The sequence below is a fragment of the Zea mays genome, chromosome 3 (genome assembly GCF_902167145.1).
Source record: "Zea mays cultivar B73 chromosome 3, Zm-B73-REFERENCE-NAM-5.0, whole genome shotgun sequence".
In the NCBI taxonomy this organism is placed as follows: Eukaryota; Viridiplantae; Streptophyta; class Magnoliopsida; order Poales; family Poaceae; genus Zea; species Zea mays.
In genome coordinates this window covers 162,918,104-162,945,692 of record NC_050098.1, presented here as the reverse complement: position 1 = coordinate 162,945,692, position 27,589 = coordinate 162,918,104, and the positions used below count along the sequence as shown (strand labels likewise).

The 27,589-nt window shown below is 50.7% G+C and overlaps 3 protein-coding genes across 9 annotated transcripts; 1 reads left to right on the top strand and 2 right to left on the bottom strand.

Annotated features, from left to right (window-relative positions):
* Nucleotides 1–510: 510 nt before the first annotated feature.
* LOC118476815 (uncharacterized) lies at nt 511–3,437 on the bottom strand. Its single transcript, XM_035966588.1, has 3 exons — nt 3,384–3,437; nt 2,427–2,581; nt 511–1,922 (listed from the first exon to the last, which is right to left on the bottom strand). Exons 1-3 carry the CDS (start codon nt 3,435–3,437, stop codon nt 1,649–1,651), a joined length of 483 nt encoding a protein of 160 aa, XP_035822481.1. The 3' UTR covers nt 511–1,648.
* Nucleotides 3,171–23,868, top strand: LOC100193707 (uncharacterized). 5 transcript variants are annotated; one of them, XM_035965653.1, is made up of 17 exons: nt 3,171–3,192; nt 3,289–5,454; nt 5,546–5,603; nt 5,706–5,761; nt 19,776–19,876; nt 20,016–20,085; nt 20,295–20,364; nt 20,816–20,872; nt 20,961–21,028; nt 21,102–21,182; nt 21,300–21,377; nt 21,471–21,626; nt 21,695–21,847; nt 22,048–22,112; nt 23,005–23,186; nt 23,348–23,415; nt 23,548–23,868. In XM_035965653.1, the coding sequence occupies exons 2-15, from the start codon at nt 5,329–5,331 to the stop codon at nt 23,096–23,098; spliced, it is 1,233 nt and encodes a 410-aa protein (XP_035821546.1). In that variant the 5' UTR covers nt 3,171–3,192; nt 3,289–5,328; the 3' UTR covers nt 23,099–23,186; nt 23,348–23,415; nt 23,548–23,868. The 5 variants fall into 5 exon arrangements, with proteins under 5 accessions (XP_035821546.1, XP_035821547.1, XP_020405078.1 ...); XM_035965654.1 differs by having other exon boundaries at nt 23,504–23,868; XM_020549489.2 differs by lacking the exon at nt 23,005–23,186.
* Nucleotides 22,109–26,460, bottom strand: LOC100281763 (uncharacterized). Of its 3 annotated transcripts, none has more exons than XM_020549710.1 (5): nt 25,261–26,460; nt 24,544–24,629; nt 24,014–24,171; nt 22,615–22,691; nt 22,109–22,514 (listed from the first exon to the last, which is right to left on the bottom strand). In XM_020549710.1, exons 1-4 carry the CDS (start codon nt 26,023–26,025, stop codon nt 22,630–22,632), a joined length of 1,071 nt encoding a protein of 356 aa, XP_020405299.1. In that variant the 5' UTR covers nt 26,026–26,460; the 3' UTR covers nt 22,109–22,514; nt 22,615–22,629. The 3 variants fall into 3 exon arrangements, with proteins under 3 accessions (XP_020405299.1, NP_001355026.1, XP_020405300.1); NM_001368097.1 differs by having other exon boundaries at nt 22,186–22,514; nt 25,271–26,325; XM_020549711.1 differs by lacking the exons at nt 22,109–22,514; nt 22,615–22,691; nt 24,014–24,171 and adding an exon at nt 24,178–24,375 and having other exon boundaries at nt 25,271–26,460.
* Nucleotides 26,461–27,589: the final 1,129 nt, after the last annotated feature.

Genomic DNA, 27,589 nt, shown 5'->3' with positions numbered 1-27,589 from the left:
CCCAATCCTAGTCGATCTTCTTCCCCTCCTCAAGGTATGGCGATTCTCTCCCCCTCTCATCTTTTCTGTTGGTGTCACTCCCCCTCCCTTCTAGATTGGCGAGTTTCTGTGAGTAGATGCTTCTCGTCTAGGTGAGGGGATCTCTGTCTTGATTTATTTGGCTGCTCGGTACGGATAAATCTGGTCCTGCTTTTCTTAATTCTTGGCGCAGATCTTGTGATCTGGTTCTATGGTCATAGATAGGTTTGTGCGCATGATTTGTTCGATTGACTTCGTCCTAGGTCGTGTTTGAGTCTAGATTAGGGTAGAATAGTTGTCTTATATTAGATCTGTACCTGTATGTCACCAAACATGCTCATAGTTACGTTGAGTTGATGGATGAAGATATATGATTCGATAGTCAATGGCATGTGCTGCTGTTACTCGTTTACTAGGCTGTAGCTTTTACACGACGAGCGTTATTATCGTGGTGGTTTGTTTTGACATGCATGCCCGATTCATTTACTGCTACTGATTGTTATTTGGAGCATCTCCAAAGGTGCCTAAAAATTAAAATACTACATCATTTAATGTGTGCAGAGCACTAAAAAATAAATTGAGATGCAACAGTTAGACCTTAAATAATGTATTTTAAGAAGTAAATTATATTATTAGGAAAGAAAATGTTCATAATGATCTAGGAAATAAGGATAGAACACTAATATGATGTGTAGTATATTTGAGTCACCTTATGATGAGTTCTATATATATTTTTTTAAAAATTTGTAAAATAAGGTACTGTTGGAGGTGTTTTTTTAGAAGTTGAGCCCTTTATTTAGGGCATTGATTTAAGACAGGCTTGGAGATGCTCTTAGTCCATTCACAATGGAAGTTTAATTAGATATTTTATAACATTAATTAGTATACCACATAGGATTTGTTGGAGGTGTTTTTTTAGAAGTTGAGCCCTATATTTAGGGCATTGATTTAAGACAGGCTTGAAGATGCTCTTAGTCCATTCACAATGGAAGTTTAATTAGATATTTTATAACATTAATTAGTATACCACATAGGATTTTTGACGACATTACAGTATATTTATTATGAAATAGTTGAAACTAACTATGCCAACATGTTTCCAAGGTATTGGAAAGCGTGTGAAACTACCACTGAACAATTTATTTTATCTCCATCTATTTTATCTGTTCCTATAGTTATTTATATTTAACATTTTGTAATATGTTAGTCTATGAAATTGTGTCATGAAACTCTTCATCAAGAGAGCATATTTCATGCTTTATTTCATCTTACTCTGGTTGACGTGGTGACATTGGAAATGGTGTGATAAAGCTACCACTGAGGCCTTACTATCCATTTCGTGCTCATCTATGCTGTTGTTATTTATTTTTATTACTTGGATGGTAGCATGCTGCTGCTGTTTGCTGATTCTGCGGTACCTATGTGGCTATGTGATTAGCATGCATATCTGTTTCTTGTTGCTTACTGTTCCTTATTCCTCCCTTGGTCTACTGAGACTATGTTCAACGGTGCACCCTTGGCTCCCCCTCCCCTAACACTGTAGCCGATTTAGGGGCTACAGTGTGCCCCTATCCCCTTCACCGGCTTCCTCCTCCTCCTCCTCTCGCCTCCCGATTCCTTCTCTCTCCCGCTAAATGGATGGGCACGCTACGCCGGATTTCTCCCCCGCAGCCGGTTCCTTCGTCCACACGACCGCGCGCTCGGAAAACTCCGCGGAGGGCGAAGGAGGCGAACCAAGGGCGACGTATCCGCCGCCGGAGAAGGTAGCCCTCGATCCGCCGTCTCCCGCGATTCGTTTGTCTTGCGACAGCTGGGCGACCGTCGTCGCCGCCGCCCTTCTCCAGGTGCCCAGGTCTTCGCCGGTCCCTTTGCCGCCTCCTTGCCGCCGACGAGCACCAGCCAGGTATGCGCACCCCTTCTCGGTCCTCCCTGCTGCGCGAAACCGAGCGCCCGAACCCTAATTTGAGCTATCTGTATTCGGATCTAACCCAATTACAAGAGCGCGCATGTATTATGGCTCCTAGCTTCCATTTTTACACATGCATGTCCTTTGCTGGGCCCGCCCCTGTCTGAACCCTAACCTAAGCTATTTGGATCTGATTTAGTTACGAGTGTATATGTGTATTTGCACCTATTTGGATCTTGCGGTTCCTAAGGATAACGGCTGTGATGTCGTTTATTAAGGTGCTTGATGTTTTGATTGTTTTCTCCACCACAGCCTAAGCTATCTCTTCTATAATAACTCTCTTATATAATAAGTATCACACAAAAAAATTTCCCTATAATGTTTACATAATTTGCACATCATCATTTATTGTAAAGTAACTCAAATACGTAACAGAGCGTGCCCAAGGGTGCCCAAGGTTGTTTAGGAGACTTAATTACTGTAATTTGGGTTGGTTTGAAGGAAGAAAAGAAGCTGAACCATGGGGAAGAGAAAGTCAGCTGCTAAGCCACCTCCTAAGAAGCGGATGGACAAGCTTGACACTGTCTTTTCCTGCCCATTCTGCAACCACGGGAGTAGTGTTGAGTGCCGAATGTGAGTATCATTTTCCAAGCTTTCCTGTTTAGCTTTTGATGCTAGATTTAGTATCACATTAAGAATTTTTTTCTTGATTTCTCTCTTTTATCCAGTGACATGAAGAATCTGATTGGCGAAGCATCTTGTAGAATCTGTCAGGAAAACTTCAGCACAACTGTTAATGGTATGCCAAACCTATGTATAAAACTGTACCGGTTGCTCCTAATTTCACTTCTATGAACTGTACTAATTTGCATCGAAGAAAGTTTGGTCCCAAACAACTCGTGAACTCGTTTTCTTATTATTGGGCTGATGGACAAGGCAACGTGAAATTTTTCATGGTACCTGGGAACAGAACTTAGCCTACAAACTGCAGAACCATTCTCATTTCATCTTGTAGTCTTGTCTTGCTAATAATGGACTTTGTGGGCTGTCTGTTCCCTGTGTAATTCATTTGGCCATGACAGTTCTTGATCATGTGATATCATAGAATGTGTCAAAAACCGCATCACATCAAAATTAAAACTGGATACAACACTATACATAGGTAATAGTAGAATTAAATGATAAGAAGTATTTCTTTTTGTTTATTTTAATTACTAATTGTCTTATGTGATCTCTTTTCTTGCAGCACTCACTGAGCCTATTGATATGTAAGTCAATGCTGTCAATCTTTGCAAATTAGTGAAAAATCTGTGATGTTTATCCTCAACTGGAACTGAGCTGGAATCCTTTTCTTTTCCTCACAGATATAGTGAATGGATTGATGAGTGTGAGCGTGTCAACACTGTTGAAGGCGACGATGATGCGTGAGCTTGCCCCATGCGATGAAACTGTTACCTACAATCGTAATGTAATGTGCTGGTATTCTCGAATGCCATAGCCCATAGTCAGCCATGGCTTGGAATAACGTAGTGGCTGACTGATATGCCAGTAGGCACCTGTCTAGTACTTACAGAACTACAAAAAGTTTGTACTATACATATATGGACAACCTTATAAGTGGCTATGTGTGTACCTATCCTAACGCTTATCCCAGATGGTGTATCAGCGTTTTTCTGTGAGATTGTTTTCAAGCAAGGGGTTGTTCATTCATTGGGTCTTCTCGGGAAAAAGAGAATTATGCTGCAGTCAACCAGATGGCCGCTGTTGTGCCGACAATACAGGGTAAACCAAATGCAACCAGAATATAATCTGCAGCGGAAGATATTCATAGATACAATTGTTTTCAGTTCATTCAACGCTGAAAGCGGTTTCGGTCTGGAGGCTGAGCTTTGGATCATTGGATGGCACTATGCAGCTTTGGCACCTGGAGTACCGCTCATTAGTTTTTCATAAAGTCCCGTTCATTTCTTGTGCACATTGCTGGAGATTGAGAGATCGAGATCAAGACTGTACGCATCATAAACCGATCAGTCTATTCTTTGCTGTGTACACCTGGGTTGTCTTTGTGCCTGTGGTCTCTGCCAGGAGGGTGTTCTTCGAAGTTTGAAGTACATGTGGTTTGTGTCTTAATGCAGTTCGGTTTCATGGACGGGTTGTCAAGTGTTTTACCAGGAACAGTTGTCGGTGCAGCAGTATGCTTAATCATGAATAAATGATTTTTGTATTTAAATCTGGGCGCGCGGTTTGGTTTGCATTTCTTCTGGTTTTCTTGTGCGTTTCTTCTGTTCTTTTAAGTGAATGTTGTCTGAGATTTGTCGTTACAGGTTCACCACATGTTCTGACATGGATTTCTAGTTTTGATTGAATGCATGAAAGACAGGTTTATCAGTATTGAATGCTTTAATTCTTGCAAGAGTTTTCAGGTTTATGATGGACATCGTTGAGAGTTTCGGGTTCGAATGTTTCCCTTGAGCACTTCACATCCAGGTTTTGACTGTATGCTTGCAGTAATTTTTAGGTTCGAATGTTCCAAGTATCAGCCTGGAGAACAGGGCGTTTCGGAAATTTCGGAACTGCTGAGTATTGGAGACGAGCTATAGCGCTTCCTTCAAGAAATATATTGAAGAAGCGCTTTACATTTAAATAAGACCACTCCATTTTTATAAAAGGGGAGGTTTGGTTAAAAATAAAAAAGAATTCATTATATTTCTTTCTTCTACCTTCAATTTTATATCATATTTTAAATCTTAGTCCGTAAAATTGTACTTAGGTTCCAAGTGATCGTGACGGCGAAGGTTTCATAAAAAAATATTTTCAAGTTAACTAAGTTTGGATTTTCTTCTCTAAACCTTTGAAATCTAGAGCTTTAAACCTAGAGGTTTAGAGCTAAAACGAGCTTTACACTTAAAAGTTACCTTTAAGTTACTATTCATATTAGAGCTTAAAAGTAAGTTAAGGTGCCCTAAAATTTTCATAGGAGATACAAATAGGTACTAATTATACTAAAATATTTTATACAGAGCACTAAATTTTTTAGTTGAAGATATTTAAATAGCTCATAAATATGCTAAATTATTCTATGTAGTACTCGTTTATTAGTACTGGGAGAGACGGAGAGTAGTACAATAGCTTTACTTGTTGGGCTGCGCATCGTAAGCCTGTCCCGATCATCACAAACAGACGGCCCATAATTAAAACTGGGCTGGAGCCAGCAAGCCACTAACAGACAACCCACAAAGATAAAATTGGGCTGGAGCTAGTGAGCCACTAACAGACAACCCACAAAGAAAACTGTGGCGGGAAGCGCGCGAACCAACCAAACCCTATCTATTGTTCGTCTGCTCTACTCCTCCCTCCAAAACCCCGTTGAATCCGGTTGCTCATGGCAGCATCACCCACCTCCAATGGCGCCGCAGCTCGCCGCAGCTGGCCCGACCTTATACGCGCCTCGCTTTGGCACCGCCCTCCCCTGCCGCGCCCGGACAAGGAAGCCGGTCTCTCGGCGCCGGGCCGCGCTCCCCAAGGATGAGGTCTCGTGCGCCCACCAGCGGCAACGCTGATACGGGTCACCAAGTTCCATTGCGGCATTCGCGTTTGAATCTGTATTTTTTTTGTGTGTAGGATTATTACTTGATCGATGCGGATGAGTCCATTGGGGATGGCTTCTCGTTCAGTGGAGGCGAGTCAGGGACTTGGGCAAGCTCTGGGCTTTATCAGTCGGGTTCGATTCGGATTGATTGACATTGTTATATTTTCTTGTCTTTTGTGTGGACTGTTGCAGGGAAGTACGGGGATGGACCAAGTAAGTCGGATGAGTGGTTTGCTCAAGGGAAAATGGTATGGTGCTACCTTCTGTTCTTTGTTTTACATTGGCGAATGCTTCCATCTGTCATCCCACATGTAATTTTTCATGTCAGAAACTGAAAAACGCGCACATTAGCACTTTTCTTTTGTAGTTTGTCTTACCTTCCATATATGTTCTTTTTTTGTCTTTTGTGTGGGCTTCGTCGACGAACGTGGCTCCGCTGTTTTCGCTTGCGTCATGCGCGTCCCCGTCGCTTGCGTCCCACCGACACGCTTCGCTGATCCCGCCCACGTCTACCACCGTCGTGGGCGGACTGACCCACCGCCCCCTTCCCCATTGGCTCGTTCCTATGTCGAGCCCTCGGTGTACCACCCGGTCGCCATCCACCGTGACCTTGGCCATGTCCACCTAATGGTGACACGTCGCTCGGCCAACATTCTCTGCCGTGTCGATCGGTTCGTTCTGATGACTGTCTCTGCTTCGGCTGCCTCCTCGATTCCCTCCCCCCGTCCGCGCCACTCTCGTAGATCCCCACTGTCGCCGCGCTATGGAGGAGAAGTACTCGGACCTGTTGGCCAACCACACTTGGGACCTAGGGCCGGTCCTAGCATTTTAGGGGCCCTAGGCGAAAACTAATTTAGAGGCCCCTATTATCTCTCTCTATATATATTATATATCTAATATATATTTACATATAAAGTTTTTGAAAACATCTAGCACACATATATATTTACATATATATTAGATTTCCAACAAGCTTCATCTAGCGAACAGACTATTGAATAGTGTTTGATCCAAGACCAATTACTAAATATCCATAGCACACAATATATACTTATACTTAATACATATTTAGGGGCCCCATAACTTTGGGGGCCCTGGGCGGCCGCCCACTCTACCCACCCCCAGGGCCGGCCCTGCAGGTACCAACGTGGTCACCAGCAAGTGGATCTTTCGGCACAAGCTCACCTCAGATAGTTTGCTCAACCGCTACAAGGCTCGTTGGGTTATTCGGGGCTTCACACAACGCTCTGGAGTGGACTACGACAAGACCTTCAGCCCCGTCGTCAAGTTCGCCGCTGTTTGGGCTGTCCTCTCCCTTACCCTATCTCGGGACTGGGCGGTCCATCAACTGGATGTCAAGAATGGCTTTCTCCATGCCACTTTGACAGAGACGGTCTATTGCAGCCAGCCCACCGGCTTTGTCAACTCCGCTCGCCGGACCTGGTTTGCCGGCTGAACCGCTCTCTGTACGGCCTCAAGCAGGCGTCAAGGGCCTGGTACAGTCGCTTCGTCTTCTACTTGGTCTCCCTTGGCATCGTTGAGGCCAAGTCGGACTCGTCCTTATTCATCCATCGGCACGACGACAACACCGTCTACCTCCTCGTCTATGTCGATGACATCATGCTTACTGTGTCCAGTGCCGCTCTCCTTCAACGCACGATCGCCGCCCTTCAGCGCGAGTTTGCGATGAAGGACCTCGACCCTCTCCACCACTTCCTCGGGATCACCGTGGAGCGGCGGCCCTATGGCCTTTTTCTTCACTAGCACCAGTATGCCCTCGACATCCTGGAGAGGACTGGCATGTTCGACTGCAAGCCCTGCTCCATGTTTGTCGACACTCATGTGAAGTTCTCCAATGACAACGGGCCTCTGGTCGCCGATGCGACATCCTACTGAACCCTCATTGACGCTCTACAATACTTGACATTCTCCCAGCCCGACATCGCCTATGTCGTTCAACAAGTGTGCCTTCACATGCACACACATGGGAGCCACACCTCAACGCTCTCAAGCGGATTCTCCGCTACCTCCACGGCTCCATCGACTACGACCTTCTCCTTTGACCCTCACCAACTTCGGAGTGGTCTACACCGACGCCAACTGGGCTGGCTACCCCGACACACGTCGGTCTGCATCCGACTACGTCGTGCTCTTGGGTGCTTTACAGCCCCCACGAGCGCTTCAACGCTGAGACCGAGTATCACGCTGTGGCCGACGGCTTGGTCGAGGCCTCCTAGCTCCTCCAACTTCTTCCGGAGCTCTACAACCCCTCGAGCGCTTGTTGGAACTTGCTCTCAGTTACAAGGGGATCCAACAAGGGTGAACAATGACGTAAGCAGGGCTCTCGCGCGTGTGGGCAATAGCTCTGTTAATCTGGCCTCTCACGGGCACTGTGCGGGGGTATTTATAGGTACTGAGCGCCCAGCGCCTTGTGTTAAGGACGCATGTGCCCTCAGCTACCTAGGTTATCCCCAGAATATTCCCATAAAGCAGGGCTACGGATTGTAATTACAGGGATGCCTTTACAAATTAGGCCCGTAACACGCGGCGGCCACGCAGGGCCCGTTACAGTGGGCCGGATCACACGTGGGCCTCTGAGCTGGGCGAGGCTGCACTGTGGGATAACGCCGTCGCAGGCCTTCGTCTGGTGCCGAATCGAGCGAAGGGTGTCCCTGCCCGTTTCGTCTCTGTCAGACCAGCGACTGCAGCGAAGGCCTCGAGCGAAGGGTGGCGTCTTTGCCTTCGCCCCAACATTTGCCCTCCGAGGGACCAGTTCGACAAAGTCACCTGGTGCCGAAGACGTCGCTAGATGGCGGAGACGCTGCCCTCGCTCGAAGTGGTTCCGCGGGGGTTTTTGACGTGACCGTTGATTGACAGCGTACTGTTGGATTGCGGGTTTCCCGAAGCGCCGCGCCCTGTTGGATTGCGGGTTCCCCGAAGAGCCGCGCCCTGTCTATAAAAGGGGGCGGGGGTCGACGCTTTTTGAACTTCACTTTCCGCGCTCCGTGAAAACCCTAGCCGCCTTTTTCACCGTCTTGTTGCTCGTCTGCCCGCCGTGCTCTTGTTCGCCGGAGATCTGGCTCGAGTGAAGCAGACCGCCCGCCGCCGCCGACGGTACGTAGCGATGCCGACCTCCTCTTCTTCCGCTGCCGCTACGCCGCCGGCCGACGCCTCGCCGCCGGCCGACGCCTCGCCGCCGGCCGACGCCTCGCCGCCGGCCAACGCCTCGTCTGAGGAGACGCTGAGTAGTTTGATGGCGGAGGAGTTGCGCGCCGGCGATTCTGTGGATTTTGGCGTGTCGCGGATGTCGTCGGTCCGCGTGCAAGATATGCAGCGATTGGGTTACTTCGGCGGCGAAGTTGCTCGTGTCCCGGGGACGGAGGAAGTCCCCGAGCCGGAGGGCGAGTTGGTTGTGTTCGAGGCGTTCTTCGCCGCCGGTCTCCGCCTGCCTGCGCACCGATTTGTTGGCGAAGTCCTGCGCAGGTTTAATGTTCAGATACATCAGCTGACACCGAACGCCGTGGTGGCTCTGTCGAAGTATGTCTGGGCGACGACTTCGTACGGCGGACAGCCATCGGTCGAAGTCTTTGCGAAGTATTATTGCTTGCACTGGCAGAAGAGGATGATTGGAGATGAAGTTGCTCAGTTTGGGTCCTGCACGTTTACGCCGAAGACCGGCAAGACCACGATGCAGGTAGTCGAGTTGGTTCCTTGCGCCCGCAACAAGTGGGGCAACTGGAATGAGTTTTGGTTTTACGTTGCTGAGGGTACCGTCGAAGACCATGAGGGGCTCCCCGTGTCCGAGATGTGTTCTCATTTTTACTCAGCGTACCCGCCCTTTGAGGTGGCGGAGGAGGATGCGGACGAAGGGGCCCTTCGCTGCGCCGCCGGCCTGAGCACTGGGCGCGATTTGGTTGAAAAATTTGTGGCGTACGGGGTATGGCCCTTGGCGCATGGCTGGGCGTTGGGCGAAGTGTGCCCTCGTCAGATGCCTTTCCATGGTGGAAGGGTGGTGCGAAGTCCCGCCTTCGCGCTGAATCTGCAAAGCCGCGATCCGGCCGCCTTTGTGCGTGAGGCGGAGGATGTGGCGGTGCGGCTCGTTGGCCGTTACGTGCCGAGGACAGAGGGCCCGCGCAGCTGGGAAATCCGCGGGTCGAATGACCGTCTGAACAGGGTTTTTGAATTGAATCAATTGCCGTATGACGGCTATCCCGGTCAAGACGATGCGGACCGCCGTGGGAAGAAGCCGGTGGTGGAGACTAGAGACGACCCTGCGCCGGCGGCCGCCCCATCCTCTAAGAAGAGGAAACTAGGTACTGCCATGGGAGGACTTGGGGTTTCCGATGGTTTTGCTAGAGAGTTGATGAGGACATGCGCGGCCCCGGGGGGAAGGATGTCTTCGCCCGAGCTCCGGGAGTCTTCGGCTCGGATGCTGAGGGTTACTGGGGGTTGTTGGCCTAGGAATGTTCCTATCCCCTGCGCGGCTGGCGAGGACTTTTTTACATCTCGCATGGTTCGTGAATGGAGAGTTTTTCCTTACGGGCGGAATATTGCTGCTGTTGTGTCGGCAGTGATGGACAAGGATCGCTAGGGAGCTGCACAAAAGCGTCAGGCGGTTGTCAGGCTTCATGAAGCCAGGCCGAAGAGGCAGCGGGGGACTGCGAAGGCTGCGGCCCCCGGCGGAGGCAAGCCGCCGCTGGCGGCGAAGTCGGGCGTCCCTGCATCTAGCAAGGCGCCTGAGGCAACGGCAGGCGCCGGAGGCTCCAAATCGACGAAGGCTGTGCCGCCGTCTAGCAGAGTGCTGGAGGTCGCGAAGGCGGCCCGAGCGTTGCCGTCGTCAGGCAAGCGTGTCGCCGACTTCGCCACCGATATTAGTGTGGACGACTATCTTGGTGGTAAGCCGCTGGCTCGTGTGTGTGTGTTTTTTTTAATTCGTTGATACGTCGCAGGGTCGGACGAAGGCCAACTTGCTATAGTTGAGCCTGCCGCGACGACCACGACGGCTGCCGTAGTGCCGAAGGCGAAGGGCGGGGCTCTTAGCGCCGGAGGCGAGATGTCGGCACTCGCGGCGGTCAGGGATGAAGCGGGCGCTGCGTCCCGCCGGCTGAAGGAGGTGACGGAGGCGCTAAGTCAGGTCCGTTGAGCTAGACTTCGGTTTTTTTTTCTTAGCGGCTTTGCTGGGGCCGTGGTCTTATGTGTGTCCTGCAGGTTGCTGACTTCGCCAACCGCACAGCGTCGGGGGCCCTCACGGCAGTTGTGTCTGCCGAAGTCGAGAGACTTCGGACGCAACATGCTGACGCTGTCCGCGAAAAATCGGCCGCCGACAGCAAGTGCCGCAAGCTGGCGGACAAGGTGGCCGCACTGGAGAGGGAGAAGACTGACCTCCGACGCCAACTGGTGGGGGAGAGGAGGGAGACCAACGAGGCCCTCGCCCAGGCACAGGCTGCGCAGGCGGAGGCCAACCTGGCGCGGGCGGAGGGCAATCTTGCCAGGGAGCGCGCCGAGCAGCTGCAGGAGCGGCTCACCGCCCTGGAGAGCCGTGTGGAGAGGGCCGAGGCCACGTCGCGCGCGGAGGCGGAGCGGACGCGCAAACAGCTTATGGATTCATACCATGAGCTGGGCGCGCGGACCGGTGACTTCGAAGTGCCGGACCGAGAGCCCGGACTTCGCTGCCTGGAGTGGGTGCAGGAGGAGTTGCAGGCACTCCCCACTATCGTGGAGGGGTTTATGTCATATGCCTCCCTGGTCACCTGCGAGGGGGCGATGAACGCGCTCTCCCGCGAAGGGTGCCGGCACTTCGAGGTCTTCGACCAAGCCGATGAAGATTTTGAGCGAGATATCTACAAGGTTGAGGACCCCATAGTGAAGGAATCCGCCGGAGCCATCTACGACCGGATGTGGGGTCCGCACGGTCGCGAGGTGGTGAGGGAGCGGACCGAAACGGCGAGGGCTCAGGTAACATTTGACGTTTGCTGGATGTGGGCTATGTGTGGGTTTGCTGAATTTTGTGTGCTGTGTCTTAGGCGGCGCGTGGCGAGAGGGTGGATGACTTCGGGGCGCTGAACAGCGCGCTGCCTGACCCGGAGCCGACCCCGGCGGAGGCCGTGTCCGGGGCTGCCCTGGAGCCGCCCCCGGAGACTGCGGAAGGCGCGCCGGATGCTCCCGCATTCGCTGCGGCCGGCGGAGACCTGCCCCCAGAGACCGCCGAAGGCGCGCCGGATGCCCCCGCAGCCGCTGCGCCGAGTGCTAAAGATCCTGCGACGGTGGCGGCGGAGGCGACAACGGAGGCAACGGCGGAGGCAATGGCGACGGCAGGGTCTTCGCAGGTGGCGTAGCGGGTGCAGATAGTTAGGGAATTTTGGATATGTTGCTGAATTTTGGTTGCTGCGCAGGTTCAAGATTTTGGGCCTGCGCAGGCAACCGCCTCTACTAAATTTTTGGCGGCTTCGACCGTAGATGGTGGTAATAAATGTGATGGTTCTGCATCTGAGTTTTCTGATTTTGCTGACTCTGGGAGCTCAGTTGAGTGGACTGAGGAGTCGTCGGAGGAGGACTTGGACTACTTTGCGGCCTTGGATGTGGCTGCGGCGGGGGCTTCACCGCATGCTGCGGACACAGAAGATGTGCCTGGTCCTAGTACTGGGCGCCGGCGACGAAGGGCGGTTGCTAAGCGCAGAGTGAGTGAAGCGGAGGGAGGTCGGCTTCGTGTGAGTAGGGCTGGCCGGCAGGAACTATTGTCTTTGCCAGCCGCCGGGAGTACAGGTGAAGGGGAATTGCGAAGTCTTTTTGCGGGTGAGGAGCTTAGGATAATGTTGTTTAATTATAGGGAGATGAGAATTATTCTTAAGGTTGAGCCGATGTAGAGTGTGGTGCCCTCGCTTGTATATGTGTAAAGGCTTGTATGATGAGGTTGTGTGCTCCCGCACCCTTGGCTGTCTGCGAAGGCGTTGTGTACTTGATTTGGTGTGTTTTGTTATGCTGTGCTGGTGCGCATATAGTCGGTCTTGGCGCGGACAGTTTGTCGTTTTTGCTTTTGTTGTGCTGGTCCGGCCGCACCCTTAGGCGACTTCTGCACGGATAATCTACGCGGTAGACTTTGGTTTCTTTGCACTTGTTGTGCTAGTCCGGCTGCGCCCTTAGGCGACTTCTGCGCGGATAGTCTTCGCGGTAGACTTCGGTTTTTTCGCACTTGTTGTGCTAGTCCGGCTGCACCCTTAGGCGACTTCTGCGCGGATAGTCTTCGCGGTAGACTTCGGTTTTTTCGCACTTGTTGTGCTAGTCCGGCTGCACCCTTAGGCGACTTCTGCGCGGATAGTCTTCGCGGTAGACTTCGGTTTTTTCGCACTTGTTGTGCTAGTCCGGCTGCACCCTTAGGCGACTTCTGCGCGGATAGTCTTCGCGGTAGACTTCGGTTTTTTTCGCACTTGTTGTGCTAGTCCGGCTGCACCCTTGGGCGACTTCTGCGCGGATTTGTCGCACGCGAGGGTGGCTAGCGCTGAGCCTCGCGGTGACCTCGTATTGGTCGAATGTCGAAGACCGTCGTCGCGGTCTTTTTTCGACGCATGTTTTTGCGGGGGATTTTTCACACATATATTACATGGCTCCGCCTCGTTAAAAACCTCACCCCCCGGGAGGAAAAGAGTGCGGGCCGGTATAAGATTGTTTTTGCGAATTACAAGGGCGAAATCAGCCCTGATGAGTCAAACAAAAAATTTGCGGAGGTTGTCGATGTTCCAGGAGTGCTCCAGGTCTTCGCCGTTTGGCGTTGTGAGCCTGTAAGCGCTGGGGGAAGCTTTCGTCTTGACTATGAAGGGGCCCTCCCACTTGGGCTCCAGCTTGCCCCTGGACTCTGTCCTAGCTGTTCGGACGAGTACGAGGTCCCCTTCGCTGAATTCCCTCGGGATGACTGCGTGGTCGCGCCATGCTTTTGTCTGGGCTTGGTATTTGTTTAGGGCCTGTAGGGCGAAGACTCGGTCTCCGTCAATGAGATCCTTTGAAGTTGGCTCGTCCACGTCGGGGACGGCTGACGGAACTGTTCGCGGGGACCCATGTTTTATTTCTTGTGGGGTCATGGCCTCCGATCCGTATAGAAGGCGGAAAGGAGTAAATCCGGTCGCCCTGCACTCAGTCGTGTTTAATGCCCAGACTGCCTCGGATAACAAATCGGTCCATCTGCCTTTTTTTCATCGAGGAGCATCTTTTTGACAGCTGTGAAGATTTTCCCATTGGCTCGTTCCACGACTCCGTTGGACTGCGGATGATAGACTGAGGCGAAGGCAAGCTTGGTGCCAATGGAGAAGCAAAAATCCTTGAAGTCTTGGCTGTCAAACTGCTTGCCGTTGTCAACTGTTAGTTCGGACGGTACTCCGAAGCGGCAAACGATGTTTTGCCAAAAGAATTTCTGGGCAGTTTTTGATGTTATTGTGCAAACAGCCCTTGCCTCGATCCATTTGGTGAAGTACTCGATAGCGACGAAGGCGAACTTAAGGTTCCCCTGAGCGGTGGGCAGGGGCCCGACAATGTCCAGACCCCATCGCTGGAGAGGCCATGTGTGGGCGATCAGCTTTGTATACTGCGAGGGGCTGCCTGACCGAGGAGAAAACTTCTGGCAGGCTTCGCAGGACCTTGTGACCCGATTTGCGGCGCAGATCATTGCGGGCCAGTAAAAGCCTTGGCGGATCACCTTACTAGCTAGGGCCCTTGGCCCTGCGTGCGAGCCGCACGTGCCACTGTGGACTTCGCGTAGGATCTGGATGCCTTCGGTTTCGGTGACGCACTTAAGCATTGGCTGACTGACCCCTTTCTTGTAGAGTTGGCCTTCAATCAGTGCGAAGTCTCGGCTTCGATGTCTGAGGCGCTTGGCCTCGCTGATGTCGGTTGGATGATAGTACCCCTGTAGGAACAGGGTTATTGGTGCCCGCCAGTCCTCGGTCATGATAAGGTTGACTATGCGGTGGCCCTCGCTGTCATTAGTTATTTGGAGCCCTTCGGGGCTCCGGACGGCTGGCGTGCCGATGACATGAAAGAATACGTCGGAGGGCAAGGACTCGCCTCTGGCGGCGGCCTTGGCCAATGCGTCAGCCTCTTCATTCTTGGCCCGATCCACATGCTGCAGGGTGAATCCCTTGAATTGTCTCTCGAGGCTTCGGATGGCCGCGAGGTACTGCATAAGCGCGGGGTCCTTTGCTGCATAGTCTTTCTCGACCTGGCCGGCAACTACCTTGGAGTCTGTTTTGATGATGCAGGTGGTGACTCCGAGGGCCCTTAGCTTGCGGAGGCCGAGTATGACTGCTTCGTATTCTGCTATATTATTTGTGCATCTGTCGGATTCCAGAGCGAAGCTGAGGCGTGCTGCATATCTGTGCTTGACCCCGACTGGTGAGGTGATGACTGCAGCGGCGCCTGCCCCCGCATGGCACCATGCGCCGTCGCAATGGATCGTCCAAACCTTCTCTGCGGACTGGTCTGGCTGCGTTGTTGGCCCAGTCCAGTCGACGATGAAGTCTGCCAGGACTTGCGACTTGATGGCTGTCCTGGGCTCGAAGCTGATGTGGTAGCCGGAGAGTTCGGCCGCCCACTTGGCAATCCTCACCGATGCCTCCGGGTTTCTGAATAATTCGCCGAGTCCCCTGTCTGAGGTGACTCGGACCTTGAATGCTTCGAAGTAATGGCGCAATTTGCGCGAAGACATAACGACTGCGTAGGCAATCTTCTCCAGCTCCGTCATGTTACACTTGGACGGTGTCAGCACTTCGGAGACATAGTAAACGGGGCACTGCCTAACCACGCCCTCAACTGTTTGCTCCTGCACTAGTGCCGCACTGACCGCGTGCGGCGAAGCCGCGACGTAGAGCAACAGGGGGAGCGAGGAGTCGGGACTTGTCAGGACGGCCAACTCTGTCAGGTACTGTTTTAATGAGGCGAAGGCCGCCGCCTGCTCTGGTCCCCAGGCGAAGTCTTTTGCACCACGAAGTGTTTTGAGGAAGGGGAGACTTCGCTCGGCGGACCTGGAAATGAATCTGTTGAGAGCGGCCAATCTGCCTGTTAGGCGCTGGACGTCTCTGGCGGACTGCGGAGGCGTCATGTTTATGATGGCCTGAATCTTGGTTGGGTTGGCCTCGATGCCGCGGTGCGATACCAGGTAGCCCAATATTTTGCCTTGGCGAACGCCGAAGACGCACTTTTCCGGGTTTAGGCGGAGTCGTGCGTCTCGCATGTTCGCGAACGTCTCGGCGAGGTCAGTGAGATGGTCCGCCTTGCTTTTGCTGGCGACGACAATGTCGTCCACATATGTGAATATATTTCTGCCAACTTGCCCGTTGAGCACTGTCTTGGTAAGCCTGGAGAAGGTGGACCCGGCGTTCTTGAGTCCCTCCGGCATTCTGATGAAGCAATATGTGCCGAAGGGTGTTATAAAGCTGGTGCTAGCCTTGTCTTCCTCCTTCATGTATATCTGGTGGTAACCGGAGAAGCAATCGAGGAGTGACATGACTTCGCATCCGGCCGCGCTATCGACTATTTTGTCGATCCGCGGCAACGGGAAATTGTCCTTTGGGCATGCCTTATTGAGACTGGTGAAGTCGATGCACATTCGCCACTTCCCGCTCTTTTTCTGCACCATCACTACATTGGAGAGCCACGTGGGGTAAGCCACCGGCTCAATGAATTTGGCTTCCAGGAGGCGGTGCACTTTTGCCTTGGCGGCCTCTGTCTTCTCGTCGGACATCTTGCGAAGCCGCTGTTTTTTCGGCCTTACCGAAGGGTCGATTCCCAAGCTGTGCTCAATTATGGAACGACTAACCCCGACCAGATCGAGGGCTGACCAGGCGAAGACATCTTTGTTCTTTGAAAGGCAGCAGAGGAGCTTCTCCTCTTCATGCGAAGTGAGGTCTTCGCTGATAGTGACTGTCTGCTTGGGCGTGGCCTGATCGAGGGGGACAGTCTTTGTCCCGTCGTTGCTCTGCAGCTGTGCCTTGTCGTGCTGTTTGTCGGTTGGGCTGGCGGGCGCGGGGACCTCGCGCTGGGCCGTTAGGCAGTGCACGTTTCTCTGACCGGGCACGAAGTCCCGCTCTATGTTGCGCGCCGTCTGTTGGTTGCCGTAGACCGTAATAACGCCTAACGGACCTGGGATCTTCATACATAGGTACAGTCCGTGAATGGCGGCTTCGAACTTATTGATGGAGCCCCGGCCCATGATGGCGTTGTATGGATATACCATATCCACAATATCAAATGTCACTTGCTCACTTCGTGCATTGGGTGCTACACCGAAGGAGAGGGGCAACTCTATTTTGCCGACAGGAAAGGTGCCCATGCCGCCGAAGCCGTACAACGGGTTGTCCGAAGGCTTGAGCAGGCTGTGGCTTATGCCCATGCGATCGAAGGCGTGGAGAAAGATGATGTCCGCCTGACTGCCATTGTCAACTAGGACTTTGTGCAGGTCCCAGCCTGCCACGCTGCAATTGATAACCATGGCGTCGCAGTGGGGGGCGCTGCGCAGGTCGACGTCCCGTGCGTCGAAGGTTAGCGGTATGTGGGACCACCTTGTCTGCACGACTGGGCCGGTGACGGCGACGTGGTTAATGCTGCGGTAGTGGTCCTGCTTCTGCCTCTTTGTGTCGAAGTCAGTGCTGGACCCCCCAGTTATCATGTGAATGACTCCGCGATATGGCTGATCGGCGAAGTCTTCCTGCTTTGGAGCATGGGGGATGTTTAGATGTTGCTGGTGTGGTGGTGGAGGTGGTGGAGGTACGATTTGTACTTCCGGATGGTGTTGGTAAGCGTGGTGCGGTGGATGCGGGGCGGGGGCGTGGATATATGGTGGAGGGGGTTGCTGGTAAGTGTGTGCGACAACTCTGGGGTTGTCGGCAGGCTGCGCCCGTGCCATCCTGTCTCTGGTGGCCTTCGTTTCTGGGCAGTCTTTGGTTTGGTGGGCGCAGTCTTCGCCATGGAAGAGGCAGTAGAATCGGCGCGGCGGCTGCGCCCGCCCCCGACCCCTACCGCGAGTTCCATTTCCGCGGCCCTGGGGGGGATACTCCTGGCGACGAGGGGCGTCAGCAGCGGGGTGCTGGTTGGCGATGTTGTGCACTTGCTGTTGATTGCGGCCGTCTCGACCGGAGTCCGGCTGCGGAGTCCTCGTCCACATGCGGCTGGACTGTGGAGCATCTTTTGGCTTCCTTTGGGACTCAACCTTGCGCTGGTGGAGTTCTTCGGATTTAGCGTACTTTTCAAACAGCTGATATAATTCCTGGAGGTTCTTGGGCGGATCTCTGATGCAGTGGCTGTAAAGGACGCCGGCGCGAAGGCCACTGATAGCGTAGTGGATAGCGATCTGATCATCGACTGAGGGCAGCTGTGACTTGAGTGTTAAAAATTTGCGGTAATACTCCCGCAGAGTCTCCTTTTCCAGCTGCTTGCAGAGCGAGAGTTCGGCCAATGCGTCGGTGTCTGGGCGGTACCCTTGGAAGTTGAGTAGGAACTTGTCCCTGAGGCTTCTCCAGGAATCAATGGACAACGGAGGCAACCTGGTGAACCAGGTGAGAGCTGGGCCCTCTAGGGCGATGATAAAAGACTTCGCCATTGTGGCGTCGTCCCCTCCGGAAGATGCAACGGCGACCTGATAACTCATTATGTATTGCGCCGGGTCGGTGCTGCCGTTGTACTTGGGATAGGTCCCTGCCCGGAAGTTAGCTGGCCAAGGCGTCACTTGCAGGTGTGGCGCCAGGGGACTTCGCTCGTCGAGATAGTTGACCCCTTGGAATGGCGCGGCGTGCGGGAAGGTGTGATCGCGCTGGGGGAAACGCGGGTCTTCCGGTTGTGCGCGGTGTTGCAGGGGTGGCCCTTGCTGCAGGCCGAGGTGGCCTTCGCGCGTGTCTTCCAGTTGTGCGCGCTGCTGGAGGGGTGGCCCTTGCTGTAGGCCAAGGTGGCCTTCGCGCTGCATCAGCGCGATCTCCCGCTCGAGGTCCTGGGCCTTCTGCTCTTCGTCGCGTATCATTTGCCGCACTTTGGCCTTCTGCCTCTGGAGATTGCGGTTCTTGAGGCGCAGGGCGCGCAGCTCTAGCTGTTCTTCCGCTGAGACGCCGAGGACTTCACCATCCTCGGTGAGGTCCGCGCCCTCCAGAGGGGCAAAGCCTGAGGGTGGCTGCGATTGTCCTTCAGGGCCGCACGTGCGGGGAGTGTCGTCTTCGCAGGTGCGGGGAACGTTGTCTTCAGTGGCCTCTTGGTGGGTGGATTGGGTGAGGGCGAGGGCCTTGCCCTTTCTTGCGGCGAGCAGTGCTGCCTTCGCAGCCTCGTCAGCCTTCGGGTTAGCTCTCTTGGGTGCCATCGTGGGTGGTTTTCTCGTAGCACGAACGGTGGGCGCCAAATGTTGGAACTTGCTCTCAGTTACAAGGGGATCCAACAAGGGTGAACAATGACGTAAGCAGGGCTCTCGCGCGTGTGGGCAATAGCTCTGTTAATCTGGCCTCTCACGGGCACTGTGCGGGGGTATTTATAGGTACTGAGCGCCCAACGCCTTGTGTTAAGGACGCATGTGCCCTCAGCTACCTAGGTTATCCCCAGAATATTCCCATAAAGCAGGGCTACAGATTGTAATTACAGGGATGCCTTTACAAATTAGGCCCGTAACACGCGGCGGCCACGCAGGGCCCGTTACAGTGGGCCGGATCACATGTGGGCCTCTGAGCTGGGCGAGGCTGCACTGTGGGATAACGCCGTCGCAGGCCTTCGTCTGGTGCCGAATCGAGCGAAGGGTGTCCCTGCCCGTTTCGTCTTTGTCAGACCAGCGACTGCAGCGAAGGCCTCGAGCGAAGGGTGGCGTCTTTGCCTTCGCCCCAACAGCGCTCCACCCTCGTCTACTGCAACAACGTTAGCGCGATCTACCTCTCCACCAATCATGTGCAACATCAGCGTACAGAACACGTGGAGATCGACCTCCACTTCATCCTCAAGCGTGTCACAGTCAGCGATGTTCGCATTTTCCACGTTCCGACCACCTCGCAGTTCGCTGACATCTTCACCAAGGGGCTACCCTCGAGTGTATTTACTGAGTTCCGATCCAGTCTCAACATTTGTACATGATAGAGTTGAGACTGCGGGGTGTTAGACTCCTGTTAGGGTTAGGTTAGGGTTTTATTGTATTTAGCCAATTACCCCTATTGTGATGGGCTTGGCCCACCTAACTCATCTATATAATTCACTACCAACCTTGGATTAGGGTTAGGGTTTCTCATCTTCCAATAATGGTGTTGAATTGCAATGCAGGTAAACGCTTACCCAGTATATGGGGACAAAGGGAAGGCAAAAGATCCATTCTTTGGCCTGACGATGGGATCAGGATCTCAATCTTCATATGATATTTTCAGGTGAATTGAGTAAGTGGTTAGCAGGGTGTCAAGTTACAAAAATGCGTGTTGCATTTAATCTCGTACTTTCATGCCAGGTGTCCACTTTCTTGATATATTGCAGGAAACAACTCTCATTTGTGTTTTCATTGCGATGCAGATGGTTCTGTGTGGAGGCTGGGAGCTCTTCTAGTCCTAAAGTGCTTTTAATTCACGGCTTGCCATCGCAGGTGGGGGCTTTATCTGCTTATTGCTTCCAGTTTTCTTGCATGATTAGCAAACTGGTAGACTGAAAGGACGAGATATGTCTTTACCTCAATTTCATGTGCCCCTACAGAAGATTGGTTAATGTCAGAACAGACAGATTGATGCGTCAATAATCAACACGGCACTTTTAAGTTACACTGAAAGTGTCCTTTGCTACCACACTTCATTACAGGCATACTCTTACCGCAATGTGATGCCTGTACTGGCGGACAAATATCATGCCATTGCTTTTGATTGGCTCGGTGAGCACTTACACACATCTCTGCTGTTTCATCAATTTAAAAGGTTCTGACACAAAGTAGTCTGTTGAGTTGACAGGGAAACTAAAGTCCTGCATATATTGGTGTTGCCATTGGCAAAAAATGTTTTGGAGTATTGACACTTATGCCTGATATAAGTATACATATCAACACAGAAAGTCATCACTTCTACCAAATATCATCTTTTGGCTCCAAAACTTAAAATCACTAGCCGCTATTTGACTGTACCGTTTCATTTTCAAGCTCTACTGTAAAATCATGCAACAACACTATAACTTTCTAAATACTGGGTTTGGGGGCAGAATGGTACTTATCTAATTTGAAAACTCTACTGTAAAATCATGCGTGATCTTGCTACTCTTTTCCCTGATATTGGGTTTGGGGGCAGAATGGTACTTATCTAATTTGAAATCAAAGAAGTTTGTGTCTGCAGGGTTTGGATTTTCTGATAAGCCTCAACCAAAATATGGTTTTGACTATACACTTGATGGTAAAATGATTGTCACACATACTGATTATTCTGTTTCACCCAACAATGCATTGTCAATAACATAATAACTTGAGCTCCTATGTTTCAGAGTATACTTCATCCTTGGAATTTCTAGTCAATGCTGTTGCTCCTGATAAGCTCTCTATTGTTGTTCAGGTTCTTCTCATTATGACAGTCTTTATGTATCCATCTCTATGATCTTTGTTGAATGAGAATATAAATTTTGCAGGGCTACTTTGCTCCGGTTGCAGTCAAATATGCTAGTGAACACCAAGACAAATTGAATCATCTTGTACTAGTGAATCCACCAGTTAGGTCCTTTTTGAATTAGTGCATAGCTTTTGCAGGGACATTGGGATTATAAATACATGTCCGCCTTCAAAACTTGGTCATTGTACATTGGTCTTAAAGTAGTTTTATATTCCAGATAACCGATAAACATTTGAACCTTCCATCCACCCTGGCTTCGTTCAGCAACTTCTTGTTGGGTGAGATATTTTCTCAGGTCAGCAAGCATCATGTCAACCGAATTTTAACCCTATAGCCGTTTTGGTTTTGCATTCATCCAGACGTAACTCCTTCACTTGAATTGTTTCAGGATCCTCTCAGAGCTAGTGATAAGGTATTGACTAGTTGTGGTCCATACATGATGAAGGAAGAAGATGCTATGGTGTATAGAAGGCCATACCTTGTCTCTGGTTCCTCGGGGTTTGCACTTAATGCAATAAGCAAAGCTATGAAAAAGGACCTTAAGGTTTTTCTCTTTATCTATCTCTTTGTGTTTTGTTTTAGTTCATATGTTCTAAATTGGATGTTTTTAAGGCTTATATTGAATCCATGAGAAGCATATTAAGAAGCAGTTCGTGGAAAACAAAGACAACAGTATGCTGGGGCATGAGAGATCGTTGGCTAAGCTATGATGGGGTGGAAGAATTTTTTGGAGGCCTAAACCAGAAGATTGTAGAACTGCCAATGGTTTGTCATGAAAACCCAGCTATTTTCAACTTTAACTCATTTTCATGACTATTTATGCATGGGGTGGTGTGGTTTGTGTTGCATGCATAAGGACATGTGGTTGTATGCGTGAACGAAGAACACATTTTCTGGATTTATTTCTTCCTTTTCCTTCATTTGATATTATATTGTCATATCATTTTGTGCAATGACTTGTGCAGGCGGGGCACCATGTGCAGGAGGACCGTGGTGAAGAATTAGGCAATATAATCAAAAGTATACTGAGGTAATGTTGTTGGAGTCTTTTTCTAATCTTGTCTCTTAGTTTTCTCCTTGTATACATTACCATATGAGCAAACTTTTGTTGGCTTGTATGCCATAATCAAGTGTGCGTGTCACACATTCATTTGAATAAGAGAATGAAATAAGCATTCTTCTTACATAGTACACGTCAAAACATATATTAGATAATACTCAATAGCTCTCCTTGCATTTTTGTGCAATGAGCTGGAACGGAAGCAGGAGGCACTTCTTAGCACTTGTTAGTCTAATGATTGTTTGGGCAGCTTCAAGGGCAGTCACGTATCAAAGGCTATGCCCCCTCGGCCCCGTCCTCTATCTAATTAGTTCCAAAACAATATAAAATCCAACTAGCAACGGCAAGGAGACAAGCATCCCAAAAATAACCCTGCAAAAATTGAGCGAAGATATGGTTAACATGCACTGAGAAATCGCAGGAGCGCACATTGAACTAGTGCCCGTGTGTAGCCGAGATCAAGAATACTTACGCAGTGCTAAGAACATCAGCGTGCAACCCATATTCTTTTGCAAATATGAACGATGTGATGGATTGGGGTAGTGCGGCCTGCAAAAATGTTTGTACAAAAATGTTAGGCTATGCACAAGTTGACGTAGTACACATGTGATCTCGACATGCCCTTTCTTTTTAACGAATTAAGCAGAGGAGATGCTGATTCTATTAAGAAAAAAAGCTCTACATAACCCTAGCGTCAGGTATTATGCTGACTGATAAACTTGCCATCATCTTTTTTTTTTTTTAAAAAATGTCGTCTTGAACCCCACTATCTGGGTGGAAGACCAATTGACACCTCTTCCAAGGCACCCAGAGGCCATTTCTCGCTGAGCAAAACCGATACCATTTTTTTACATCCTTGTAGGCTTGTACCATATTGTATATTAGGATTAGATTGCATTATGAAGGAACGACAGAGACAAGAGTCAGACAGGAAACAGAACTCTTGTGTTATTTAAATGCTTTCCCGCCCCTAGAAAGCAAACCAACTATTTTGTTCAAGGTTAGTTCATCCCCAGCGAACGAGTGCAAGCTCCACAACAGCAGGTACTACTGGCTTTTGAAACCCCCAGCAGAGTTATAATACTGGTGGTGGTGTTTAACTAGCATTACATATATATATAGCTCGATTCATCATTATGCATCAGACGAGTGGCTGGCGATGACTTCCCAGGTTGATGCTTTTGACGTGGCATTTCGCTTGGCAGATGATGACTGCGGATCGCGTGCAGGGGGTGAGGCTCTAGAGCGTGCCAAGAACCAGATGCTTTACGAGGTATGACGCTGACGCGCAATGCTGTGTGCACTTGGTTTAAACAACCGCTCTGTTTGCTCAATTGTTTGTGCGCGCCTTTTAAATCCAGACGCGAGACGGGTCTCAGCGGGTGCCCTTTCTTGTCTCTGGCAGGGGTCAAAATGTGGCGAAGCAATAGGATACGAAAAATTGAGTATGATGCACGGGGCAATCCGCTCTATGCATCGATTTTTATCAAGAGAACGCCACCCTGAACTCAAGCGGCGATGTGGAACATTTTCAGACAACAACAATTGATTGACGACCTTGCGAAATCTTTTTTTTTCTCCTAAACTAAAGTAGCAGAACTAATGAAATATATCCAAAAAAAAGGAAGGAAGAAAGAAAAGGTATCGCCGTGCGTGCATGTATCGGTCACTTGTACGTTGCTCGTGCAGTGCAGTGCAGTGCAACGACGGCGACGTTCTGTTGGAATCGTCGTGGTCGTTTTGCATGTCAACCATCAATCAAAGGAGTAAAAGAACGAGACTAGGTTGGGTTTCTAAAGTGGGGGGTAAAAGCAAAAGACTAGCGCTGTAGCGCATGCGTACGTGCGTAGACTGAAAGGAGGCCAGGATACCTGTATGATGGCGACGCGGAGGACGTCGCCGCGGAGGCCGACGGCGATGGAGCCGATGGCCATGGCGGCCGGGCCGAGCGCGAACTTGAGCACCAGGCCCAGCGCCGCGAAGCTGGGCCCGCACGCCAGCACCTTCTCCTGCTGCGCCATGAACAGCCCTGCGTGCATGCAGATGCAGGCGAAGCGATGCAAACGAGAATTAATTAAAACGGCCTCATCAGGAAAGAAAAATAAACCTTCACCTTTTCACTTTCTTTTGTAGTGTTATAGTAAGTATGTCACACCACCGTGCACACGCGGCAGATAGAATCTATACTTATATGCCTTTCGATCAGTTCGGTTTTCCGGATGGCTAGAGAGCACTGGATACGAGAATTAATCGGAATGTGAGTGGGAATAACTGAATAAGAACTAGCATACATGCGCGTGTGGTGGAGATTAAATTAACCGTGTATATACATTTTTAATTTTGGGGGATAATATAATAGCTAGATTTGTCAGAATTCATGAGACAGGGAAATCACTCTCACCCATGCTGAACATGGCCATTCCCGTGCCCGACTTGGACATGATGAGCACCGACCCCTCGAAGGCGCTGGGCAGCTCGATGTGCAGCCTGTTCAGTTTCACAAGAGCAGAGGCAGCAGTATTATTCCATCGTCAGACATGTTTCTTTTGATCGAGCTGCATGGTTGGCATTATTATTATATTATACTATGATTAGGCCGCCAGCATCCCATTGACATCTCTGGGGCCAAGAGCTAGCCAATTCAATGGCTTGAGCGTCAGAGAAACACCGGCCATGGCCATGCACAATGTGTCACTCTTCATCACTTCAGGTGTGTGTGTGTGCTACACACGTCAGACCACAATTCTCGTTGCTAGCTACCTGGCTCTACCACACATTTCGCACTAGCTAAACCGGCAATAAACCCGAGCCACACATAGCAACATGTCATGGAATTCATGCACGTACGTACGTAATCTGCAGAATCATCATCATCTACAGAACGGGTTTACTTTAATTAATTTGCAGGGGCCTGTGCAGCTAGCATGCATGCGTCTACTAGCTTTTTACTGTACCGATCGAATATTTACAGGTAGTAGTTAGCTCTAGATGCGTATATATTGTCATCGTCGTTATTATTAGCTAGATGCATGCTGAATTAATTACTAGCCAATTAGGCATGCAGTTTGCTAAAATACACCATATCTAAAAAATAAGAAAGCAATGGGTACGTACGTACGTATGCGTACCTGTTGGCGACGCAGGCCCAGGTGATGCCGACGAAGCTGGCGTACGTGTTGGGGTTGCGCGACAGCTTGTGCGCCACCACCTTGATGAGCGCCCAGAGCGAGGGCTTCACGGGGACGACGACCACGACGGTGGCAGCAGCGGCAGGGCCGGCGGCGGGACGACGATCGCCGGCAGCGGCCTCGACGTCCTTGTCCTTGACCGGCGAGTCCGGCACGCCGCCGTCGCTGTCAGCAGCGCCGCCGGGGACGACGTACATGCCGATGGCGGCCTTTCTGGTCTCGAGCACGAAGAGGAGGAGCGTCAGCCAGACGATGGCCTGGAAGACGGAGAGCTGGACGACGAGCTGCTGCGCCCACTCGCCGTACATGGCCCTGGCCATGGGCACGCCGACCACCAGGGAGTTGGTTAGCGTGGACAGCGAGAACCCGGTGATGGACCAGCCGACGGCGCCCTTGCCCTTGCCCGCGGAGCCCACCCTGCTGCCGGCCCAGCAGCCGATCACGCCCACGATCACGGCCTTGGAGATCACGTCGGCGGCCACGGCGCGGTAGTTCACCTGGAACGGGTCCGTGTGCAGCGTGAACTCGAACGTGAAGAAGGGCAGCGCGAAGAAGGCCACCAGCCGGTTCACCGCGTCGCACTGCTCCCGCGTGAAGATGCGCCACCACCGCACCGAGCCGTAGCCCAGGAACAGCGCGAAGTAGAGCGGCACCGTCGCCGCCACCACCTTGTACACGTCGCCCCACCCGATCATCGTCCTAGCTCGTCGATCGCCTCTTCTGATAGCTTGATCGATATATATGATCTCTCTTGCTAGCTAGCTGCTAGCTTTTGTTTCACCAGGCTAGCTAGGTGAGGAATGAACTCGTGCGCAGCTGCGGCCGCTATACCTGCGCGTACGGTTAGCTAGCAGCAGTATATATATGCCGCTAGTCGATCGTGCACGTAGGAGCGAGGAAGAAGAAGAACAGTGCGATCGCGATCGCGCGTGGGTAAAAATGGAGATCTCAAGCAGGCTAGCTAGATCGTCGTCGTCGATATGGATGTGCAGTGTGAGGCAGAGAGTGTAGGGGTTGCAAGCTTTATAGAGCGGTAGCTAGCCGATGTGCGATGGAAGGAGGTTTGGGACAAGCTAATAACTTTGCTCGCTCGTACTCGAACAACGCGAGCAGCTAGCGAGAGAGAGGTGGACCGGAGCATCGTGGGCCGTGGCCGTTGAAATGGGAGCAGCCGGGAATAATAATATTAATAATATTTGTATATTTATTCTCTTATAATTCTAAATCGCAAATAACTTTGGCTTTTGTGTGTAACTAGCTAATGGTGGTGATGAGCTCTAAATTTAATGATTGGACCGAATTAGAATCGAGAAACATTTAGATTATAATCTCTTACCACCCCTATATTTACCATCCCTATATGTAACTCAAACTTATCTAACTTTATTAATAATTTATTTTTTAAAAAATATTAGCATCTCTAGGTTGTACTCCTAAATAAATACACCGTACGTACGTCCGAACGAACTGAAACATATACAATAGCCGGAATTATCAAGACACATGTCATGATTGGATAAAAAAACAAATTTAGTATTGTGTAGATCTATATTTATATTTTTTAAAGCACGAGTTTGGTGCGTCACGCTCCACAATGCACTTACGTCTATTTCTCCTCCGCTTCTTGTCTATCATTGGCCATTATCTATAAAAAGCAGCCAAGCCAACACGACGGGGTGTACGTCTATTTCTCTCCCTCATTTCTCGCCTACTGATGGACCTTTTTCATTACTCTGCAGATGGATCCTGAGAAACTACTCAAGCCCAACATGATCTAAAGTCGTACGTAATGTTGGATTCCAATATAGTACCACTCCACTAGGTGAAGGAGAATGAGCGACCGAACAAGATCTATAAAAAGATTAATCTACCTTTTCAACTCACTACAGGAAACGACTAAATTTTCGTGGGCCAAAAACCCACCAAAATAAGCCTAAACCGACGAAAATAGCCGCCGAAAATAAGTTCGACGAAAATAGGGAATTATTTTCGTCGGTACCGACGAAAACGACTTATTTTCGTCGGCTTCCCCAAGGCCGACGAAAATAGTTGGTCGGCTGACTATTTTCGTCGGCCACCCAGGCCGACGAAAATTCATGATACCCCCCCCCAAAAACAGATTTTTCTGCACCTTTTATTAATTCACAGCAAAATAAACATATACACAATCACATATACAGATTTCACAAACAATACAGTTTTCACAAACAACATTCACAAGCAATTACATAATTGTTTCAAACATATTCCATACATATA